General features: G+C 36.1%; 1 protein-coding gene across 1 annotated transcript; it reads right to left on the reverse strand.

Moving 5' to 3' along the window:
• Positions 1-7,194: 7,194 nt before the first annotated feature.
• LOC145793733 (uncharacterized) lies at positions 7,195-7,788 on the reverse strand. The gene has a single exon (XM_082876603.1). It carries the CDS (start codon positions 7,786-7,788, stop codon positions 7,195-7,197), a length of 594 nt encoding a protein of 197 aa, XP_082732729.1.
• Positions 7,789-10,554: the final 2,766 nt, after the last annotated feature.

A 10,554-nucleotide genomic window follows, 5' to 3' on the forward strand; every position in this document is an offset into this window, starting at 1 on the left:
CAACGGGCCGGGCTTCGGGCTGCCCACGGGTCACGGGCTAATTTTACACTGTTATCAATGTTAATGTTAATATGTCAATGTGAATATTCACATTGTCAACGGGCCGGGCCGGGCCGGCCCCGCCCTGGGCAGCGGGCGGGCTTCGGGCCGCCCACGGGGCACGGGCCAATTTTACACTCCTATCAATGTGAATGTTAATATGTCAATGTGAATATTCACATTGTCAACGGGTTGGGCCGGGCTCGCCCCGGGCCGCCCACGGGCTTCGGGCTGCCCATGGGACGCGAGTCAATTTTACACTCTTATCAATGTGAATGTTAACATGTCAATGTGAATATTCACATTGTCAACAGGCCGGGCCGGCCCCGCCCCGGGCCGCCTACGCGCCGTGGGCTGGTTTCAGGCAGTCACGGGGTGCGGGCTAATTTTATACTCTTATCAATGTGAATATTAACATGTCAATGTGAATATTAACATTATCAACGAGTCGGGCCGGGCCTGCCCACGAGTCAGGGACGGGTTTCGGGCCGGCCACAGGCCGCGGGTTAATTTTACATTCTTATCAATGTGAATGTTAACATGTCAATGTGAATATTCACATTGTCAACGGCTCGAGCCCGGCCCGGGGCCGAGCCCGGGCTTCGGGTTGCCCACGGGTCACGGACTAATTTTACACTCTTATCAATGTTAATATTAATATGTCAATGTGAATATTCACATTATGAATGGGCCGGCCCGTGCACGCCCCGGGCGGCGGGTTGGCCACGGGCCACCCAAGGGCCACGGGCCAATTTTACACTCCTATCAATATGAATGTTAACTTGTCAATGTAAATATTCACATTATCAACGGGCCGGGCCGGGCTATTTTTTTAGCCTGTGGGCTGGCCTGGCCCGACTTGAATTTTTCCGGGCACCCACGAGGATCGACATGGGTCGTGCCCCTACACATTGACGATATGAACATTCACATTGACGGTGTGAACATTCACATTAGGGGTATTTTGGTAATTATGTCACCCATAGGACTTATTGAAATATAAGAAAATAATGTGAACTAAATGGAACATAAGTAGATGAAAAGGGTATTTTGATCTTCTTATCTCAAATTGGATCTAATGGAATAGTCAAAAAGAATATGGGTTGATGGAATAAAGATCCTAGAAAATGGATTTATCAAAAAAACTCCATTTTTTTTTCCATTAAAGTATTTATAACATATAAAATTACAATTAGACAATTATATATAAGTTCAACAAAAGATCTCTATAATGGAGAAGAAACCACTAGCCTAACAAATTCCCATAATAGGAAAGAAATTATCAATTTTTGGATTTAGCAAAGATTAGCTCCTAACCTTCTAGCTAGAACTGTACGGACATAGTTGGCAAACCGAATTAGTCCAATTAGTTAATTTTTGTATACTTATAATATTCATAGTACGAATGATTTCAAATAATTATTTTTGTATTATTTTTAAATTCATCATAATCATCCATTATGGTAAAACTCATAAATTCAATCCCAAAATCTATAGCAAGGTTATTATATTTAAATTTGAATTATTCTCCAAAAATGATTAACATTGAAATTCTTTCATTTCAAATTCATAAATTAGAATGCTACTGTGTTGTTAACACTTGCCTCGTTTGTTTTCAGAGATAGAATGGAGAGGATTGATAGTGAGGGGATTAATAGTGAGGGGATTGATAGTGAGGGGATTAGTAGTGAGGAATTATTAAATTATTTTTATATAAAATAATAAAACAAATAAAAAAATATAAAAAATTAAAAATTATATTTTAAAAAAAATTTCCCATATATAAAAAATAAAAAAAATAAAAAAAATTATAATTTCCTCACTATTTTTCTAATATCATCTCTACCTCCTCCTTACCAATCCCCTCTCCAAGGGTATTAGTAATACCAAGGGACTAATAGCCCCAAGGCCTTCTCCCAAAACAAACAAGGCTATTACTAATACCTTGGTATTAGCAATCCCAATACCCTCTCTTTCACCCAAAACAAACGGGGCCTAAGGGAAGGGAAAAACACTCTTTTCACCCACATTTATTTTTTTTAATGGACCAAGTGCTGTTTTGCACTAATTCTTAAAAACTGTTAGAACCCCACAAAGGTGTGTGTAAATTAAATGTATAAATTAAATAAATAATAAAATAAAATAACTCAGAAAATAATTATATAAATTATTTCTCCAATTAAATGCTTATAGCAAATAATGTTGAGACTTGTCTTGAACACAATCTCCTTAAAGTAGATTTCGCCCTCGCTCCGGTGCTTTGAGATATAATCGGAGTCTACTTGCCAGAATGCAATGACTAACACTTGATTTTACAGCACTATAAAATCAAGTCTGGTGAACCAAAACTTTCTTGAAACTCTTTCTTTCTTTTCCAAAAAATGAATGCAGAATAAATGCAGAAAATAGAAAGACAGTAAGGTGAGAAGAGAGACGAAAATCTGAGGGAAAAATGTATGTTCTGAATCGCTGGAAGGCTAGCTTTTTATAAGCATATTGGTGGCTGTTCGAACAGGTAGAAAACCTGTTTGGACAGATTGAATAGGCACCAACAGATTTGAATTTGTTTGGAACAGATTCAATTTGAATTCAACAAATCTAAACATGTGTTGAACCCTTTGAACTGTTCAGGTGGGTTAAACTTGTTAGGGACCTGTTTGGGTGAAGAAAAAATTCTAGACCAATTTATTTTGCATTTTGAAATCAAAATTAAAAATAAAAAAATAAAATGCAAAAGTTTTTGGCCCAAAAAAAAAGTATTGGGCCAGACAAGCCCAAGCCAGCCCAGCTCAGCCTGACTGACCGACCGAATGGACGGCGATGGCGGTGCACACGTGTGGTTTTAATTTTGGGTCCAATGGATCTAACTCACTTCACTCATAACCTCACCCTTCCACAAACTTGGATACCCCTTTGGGCCCATCCCAAGTATCCCAAGTTAAGGTATATAAACTCATTCAAAACCTCAAGCCTTTCCAATGTGGGATAAGTACATTTCACAAATGTGTAGGAAATCCATCAAAAAACTAGTTCCACGAACTCGAAAAATGCACGTTGAATTCTCATTCATCCGGAAATGATTTTGAGCAACCAAATACATGAATTTATTCACTATGCGGCATTAAACATGAACCCAATTAGAAACGTTAAAAATAATGCTTGGGTCCCACCTTAATTAATGCTTAAAGTTAGCGAAAAATAAGGTAACAAAAAAGCCATTTTCCAACAATTCCCCACATGAATGGAATTCACGAGAACGGACATGTAACAAGATGCAGACAAAGAAAGAGTACATTAAAAAGATACACCACATCGAGATAGGTAGCTTTTGGCTTTAAACCTCCTCTAGTGAAAGCCTATCGGACTTACTGGCTAACCAGTAGACGCGATGCCTTGAACTGTTTAGCTGTTTGTGTAAACCAAGACAATAGGCTAAACATAGTGTATCCGCATAAACAGTTTGTTTCTTACGGTTGTGTTCATTTTGGCCCTGAACAACGCCTGATAATTCATGAGCGCTCTAGAGAATTTAGCCTTCTCAATTATCACAGAACCGTCCCAGTTCACTCTCATATATGTGATTTCTTATTAAGAGTATCCTGCTATACCCCACTTGGATGACCAAGTTATAAGAATCATTAAAAGCAAACCTTATCCTACTAACGCTGCAGGTATCACTTTTCTTATCATAGAAATGGGTAGAAGTAAACCTCCTTAGTGATATGTGAAGTCATCCATAATTCGATTGTCCCTTTGAACCTAGATCTTGGGATCTCCAGTCAACTAGGTTGGGTTGCCATTATGGCGAATTTTAAGTAATAGGCTCTAATCTCATTCCCCTCGATAAATAGTACACTTGCTCTCTTGCTAGCCCTTTAGTCAATGGATCTGCAATATTCTCCTTTGACTTTACATATTCCATGGAAATTATTCCATGTGAGAGCAAATGCCTAACGGTATTATGTCTTCGACGAATGTGTCAAGACTTACCGTTATACATATGATTCTATACCCGTCCTATTGATGCTTTACGATCACACTGTATGCATATAGCTGGCACAGGTTTAGGCCACATTGGAATGTCTTCTAAGAAATTACGAAGCTATTTTGCTTCTTCTCCTGTTTTATCTAATGCGATAAACTCAGATTCTATTGTCGACCTTGTTATGCATGTCTCCTTGGAGGATTTCCAAGAGACTACAGCACCTCCCAGGGTAAAGACATATCCACTAGTAGATTTTGAGTCTTTAGTATTTGATATCTAATTTGCATCGATGTACCCCTTGAGTACTGCTGGATATTTGGTATAATGTAAGCCATAATTCTAGGTATGTCTTAGATACCTAAGTACCCTAATTATCGCATTCCAATGATCGGACCTTGGATTACTTGTATACCTACTCAATTTGCTTACAACATAAGCTAAATCTGGCCTAGTGCAATTCATTAAGTACATCAAGCTTCCAATTATTCGAGAGTACTCTAATTGTGATATGCTTGCACCTGCATTTTCTAACAAATGAAGACAAATGTCAACAGGTATTTTAGTAGGACTGTCGTCATGTTTTCCAAATTTCTCCAGAATCTTCTCAACATAGTGAGATTGAGATAAAGCATATCCTTCAAATGTTCTAGTAAATTTTATTCCTAGAATTACATCTGCTACTCCCAGATCTTTCATGTCAAACTTTTTGTTCAACATTTTCTTTGTGGATTTAATTATGTCATTATTGCTTTCAATAATGAGTATGTCATCCTCATAAAGACAAACTATGACATAGCCTTTGTCTGTACTTTTAACATAGACGCATTTGTCACATTCGTTTATCTTAAAACTATCCAAAAGTATAGCGTGATCAAATTTTTCATGCCACTGTTTCGAAACTTGTTTTAATCCATAAAGAGATTTGACAAATTTACAAACCTTTTTCTCTTGGCTGGGAACTTGAAACCCTTCTGGTTGTTTCATATAGATTTTCTCATCTAACTCGTCATTCAAAAAAGCTGTTTTAACATCCATTTGATGTATTTCCAGATTATACAAAGCTGCAATCGCAATCAACATGCAAATGGATGTTATTCTTGTCACTGGTGAATAGGTGTCAAAATAATCAAGGCCTTCATTCTGCCTGTATCCCTTAACAACAAGCCTAGCCTTGTATTTATCTGTTGAACCATCTACTTTCATTTTTCTCTTGAATATCCACTTATATCCAAGAGGTTTACATCCTGGTGGAAGATCCACCGGTTTCCAAGTATGATTTTGCAGTATTGATTCAATTTCACTATTCACAGCCTCTCTCCACAATGAAGCTTCAGGACTTGACATTGCTTCCTTGAAGTTTTGAGGCTCATTTTCTAACAGGTATGTTAGAAAATCTGGACCAAATGATTTAGAGATTCTAGCCCTCTTGTTACATCTAGGTTTATCTGATTCCTTATCATTGTGGTCTTCACTGCTACGCATAACATTATCAAAAGTTCTTTTATTTGAACTTTTCTCTTCAATTTCCTTGCTAGGAAAAATGTGTTCAAAAAATGATGCATTTCTTGACTCAATAATAGTGTTTACATGCATATCCGAATTTTCAGATCTATGAACTAAAAATCTATATGCACTACTATTATTGGCATATCCAATGAACACATAATCAACGGTCTTTGGTCCTATCTTAGTCGTTTTCGGATTAGGGACTGCCATCTTGGCCAAACACCCTCACACTTTGAAGTAATTATAAGTAGGTTGTCGACCTTTCCATAATTCATAAGGTGTTTCATTGAGTTTCTTGTGGGGTACCCTGTTAAGGATAAAGTTAGCAGACAAAATCGCCTCTCCCCCCCCCCCAACAAGTTCTGAGGTAACCTTAAACGAATCAACATGGCATTCATCATCTCTTTAAGAGTTCGATTATTTCTCTTAGCAACTCTATAAGGAGAACAGGGTGCAGTGGTTTGGTGAATGACACCATGTTCAGAACAAAATTCTTCAAATGGTGCATCATACTCACCACCTCTGTCACTCCTCACTATCTTAATAGTTTTGCCAAGTTGATTTTGAACCTCAAGTTTATTTTGCCTAAAAGCTTCTATGGCTTCATCTTTACTTCTCAATAAGTAAAGATAGCAATATCGAGTGCAATCATCAATATAAGTAATAAAGTACTTCTTACCTCCTCTAGTTTGAACAAACTTTAAATCACAGATATCTGTGTGAATTAAACTTAGAGGTTCAGTACTTCTTTCAACTTTATTAAATGATGCCTTAGTGAGTTTTGCTTCAACACAAATCTCACATTTATGATTAGGATCAAATTCTAATTAGGTAAACATTCTAAAGCAACAAGTCTACGCAAAGAATTAAAATTAACATATTTTAATCTACCATGCCATAAGAAACAAAACTCAGCAATATAAACAGAAGACGTGTTCTTATTATTAAGAACCAAATTTGGTACAACGGTATTTACATTGAGCTTAAAAAGCCCATCACTCATGTAACCTCGCCCCACATACAGTCCACTCTTGGAAAGTACAACTTTATCAGATTCAAAGACTAATTCAAACCCATTCTTGATCAACAATGACCCATAAATCAAATTCTTGCGAATTTCTGGCATATGGAGTACATTGTTAAGAGTGAGTTCTTTCCTCGAGGTCATTTTCAGCACAATCTTTTCTTATCCTTCTACAGTTGAAGAGGAGGAGTTTCCCATAAAAAGCTGCTCCCCACTTTTCACCACTTTGTAAGTTGTGAACATTTTCTTATCTGCACAGATATGGCGAGTTGCTCCAGTATCCACCCACCACTCCTTGGAATTGCCCACCAAATTTGTTTCAGAGACTACTGCAGCAAGATTGATGTCAGCCACTCCATCGAAAAGATAAAAGTCCTCGGCTATGTTGGCTTATGCTAGCTTTCTGCTTGAACTCCCTCTGTCCTTGCGAATATGACAATCCTTAGCGCGAAGCCCATCTTTGCCACACAAAAAACACTTGCCTTTGAACCCGTTGTTGATCCCTTTGTTAATCTTACTAGTGGATCCTTGTTTGGGACCATTGCTATTATGCTTCCACTTCTTGTTGTTGAACTTTGACCCATGTTCATATTCCACAACATTTGCTTTAGCCTGCATGACATGGTTTCCTGACTTCTTGTCAGAACCACGGTTGTCCTCGAAAGCGCACTATCAGTTTCTCCAATTTTATCTCCTTGCGCTTATGCTTTAGATAATTCTTGAATTCTTTCCAAGATTGTGGCAATTTTTCAATGATTGAAGCAACCTGAAAAGATTCACTGAGAACCATCCCTTCCGCATGTATGTCATGTAGAATTAATTGGAGATCTTGAACCTGGCTAATAACCGTCTTGGAATCCATCATTTTAAAATCTAGAAAACGGCCGACAATAAATTTCTTTGTACCAGCGTCCTCTGTTTTATACTTATGATCTAGAGATTCCCACAATTCTTTAGCAGTGTTTTTAACACTATACACATTATACAGTATATTGTCCAACCCATTGAGGATATAGTTTCGATACAAAAAATCACTATGTTTCCATGCATTGACTGCGTCAACCAATTGCCGGTCAATTTCTCTCTCGTTCAATGCCGGTGCCTTTTTATGAGTGAAGCGAGCCAAATTCAATGTGGTAAGATAAAACATTATCTTTTGTTGCCAACTTTTAAAATCATTACCATTGAATTTTTCTGGCTTCTCCCCATGATTTACCGATACTGCCGGAGTCATCACTGGCACAACATGTGTGGGGGTTTGAGTAATAATAGTCTCAGTACTATTAATTTCAGTTGTCATAATTTTGACGAAATAAAAATAACACACCAATCACAAATTTATACAAAAATGAATTTACACACCAAATATACAAAAAAAATATTTTGTAACAAAATTCCAATAATAAACAGTATATTACTACTATGTTATCAAAGAAATAATTAAATAGTATATTACTACTATTTAAGAAATTAAACAGTATATTACTACTATTTAATTTCCCGAAACAAAATATTTGTCTATCTAACGCAGAAAAAAATAAAAATAAAAAATCTACTTTCAGATTGTTAGAACCCCACAAAGGTGTGTATGTAAATTAAATGTATAAATTAAATAAACAATAAAATAAAATAATTCAGAAAATAATTATATAAATTATTTCCCGAATTAAATGCTTACAAAAAATAATGTCGAGGCTTGTGTTGGACACAATCTCCTCAATGTAGATTTCGCCCTTGCTCCAGTGCTTCGAGATATAACCGGCGTCTACTTCCCAGGATGCAACGACTAACACTTGATTTTACAACACTATAAAATCAAGTCTAGCGAACCAAAACTTTGCTGAAACTCTTTATTTCTTTTTCTAAAATTGAATGAAGAATAAATGCAGAAAATAAGAAGACAGAAATGGGAGAAGAGAGACGAAAATATGAGGGGAAAATGTATGTTCTGAATTACTGGAAGGTTGGCTTTTTAGAGGCAGATTGGTGGCTGTTTGAACAGGTAGAAAACCTGTTCAGACAGATTGAACAAGCACAATAGATTTGAATCTGTTTGGAACATATTCAATTTGAATTCAAAAATTCTAGACCAATTTATTTTGAATTTTGAAACCAAAATAAAAAATAAAAAATAAAATACAAAAGTTTTTGTCCCAAAAAAATAAGTATTGGACCGAACAAACGGCGGTGGCGGCGCGCATGATTTCAATTTTGGGTCCAATGGGTCTAGCTCACTTCACCCATAATCTCACCCTTCCACAAATTTGGGTACTCCTTGGGGTCCATCCCAAGTATCTCAAGCTAAGATATATAAACTCATTCAAAACCTCAAGCCTTTCCAATATGGGACAAGCACATTTTACAAATGTGCAAGAAACCCACCAAAAAACTAGTTTCACGAATCCGAAAAAACGCGTTGAATTCTCATTCATCCGGAAATGATTTTGAGTATCTAAATATATGAATTTATTCATTACGCTGCATTAAACATGAAACCAATTAAAAACGTTAAAAATAACGCTTGAATCCCACCTTAATTAATGCTCAAAATTAGTGAAAAAGAAGATAACACAAAAGCTATTTTCCAACAACTTCGGTGAAGTTCTCGCCATTTTCTTTCAAAAGAAAAAACACACACTGTTCCAACCCCAACAATTATTTTCAATGGGCCAAGTGTGCTTTTTTACTCTCCACTTCTTAGAAACTTGGTGAAGTTTCTCACTATTTTCTTTCCCAGGAAAAAAGCACACTTTCCCACCTAGAAATACCAAAAACAAACGAATTATGCATCATCTTTCCCACCCACAACACCACCAAGGGAAAAAGCCCTCTCCCCACATTTCTGTAAGGAAAGCGTGGATGTCAACAACAGTAAGGTCGGTGAAGATTCTGCACAGGTTTTAAGATTACTATTTTCTTTTTTTAAATAAATAAATACATACATATTTATGCACTAGTATCAGTTTATCATGTTTGTTTGTATGCAGATTGGTGTCCATGATTGCAAGATTGATGATGATGATGGTGAAGGAATATTTCAAATACAAGAAGCTCAATCACCAATACCTCCTGGGTCGATGGCATCAATAGGCCCTTCCTGTTTCAGAACAACAAGACAAAGGACATCTGATGAAATGATTAAGCTCCATGTAAGTTACATCTTTCCCCTTTCTAATAGATTACAAATACACCTCCTACGATTTATTTAAAATACGAAACGCTCTTTGTGATTTTAGAAATTACATTTCACTTCTCGAGATTTCTAATTTCACAACAAATGATCTATTTTATTAATACATTATCAATTCTATTAATAGTTTTTAATAATATCAAAAATATATTATAATTATTAAGAATAATGCTTGGGACCCCCTTTTGGGGTCACCCCCTCACCCCCTTTGCCACGTGGCAGGGGGTGATTGGAGGAGCAGGAAAAAAAGAAAAAGAAAAAGAAAAGGTAACCAATGAGAGAGAGAGGGGGTCAAAGGGGGTGGGGGAAAAGGGGGGATGAATCATTACTCAATTATTAATACATGTAATTTTATTATTGTATAGGAGGGTAGTTATGAATTTTATTTTTTTAGTTAATTTTGCAAAATAAAAAAATTTAACAAAAAGATATTTGTAATTTTTCAAATTATAAGAGATAATTCATATTTTAATTAAATTTCAGAAGGTGTATTTGCAATTTACCATTTCCTTTTTAACATTATTCACATGGGTTAACTATATTTAACATTCAATTACTTTCATTAAAATTTTATTTTTTGCTTTTTTTTTTTTTGGAAGTAAATCTCATTTAATCATTCACGCTATATTTAATTTATAAATTTGGATACTGATTTGATACTAAAGACAACCTAAGGCACTTTGAAGTGTAGGTTGCACTTGGACTTTGGCCCTATTTGGTAGGGCTTATTTCCAGTTTATTTAAGTTTTTAACTTAATTTAAGCTATTTTGATGTGTTTGGTTCAGCTTAACAATACAGCTTATAACTTT

The sequence above is a fragment of the Camellia sinensis genome, chromosome 6 (genome assembly GCF_055761805.1).
Source record: "Camellia sinensis isolate YWXY chromosome 6, ASM5576180v1, whole genome shotgun sequence".
Taxonomy (NCBI): domain Eukaryota; kingdom Viridiplantae; phylum Streptophyta; class Magnoliopsida; order Ericales; family Theaceae; genus Camellia; species Camellia sinensis.

Excerpts from the sequence above, each read along its gene's own strand:
- LOC145793733 (XM_082876603.1), bottom strand. The coding sequence starts at position 7,788 with ATGACTCCGGCAGTATCGGTAAATCATGGGGAGAAGCCAGAAAAATTC.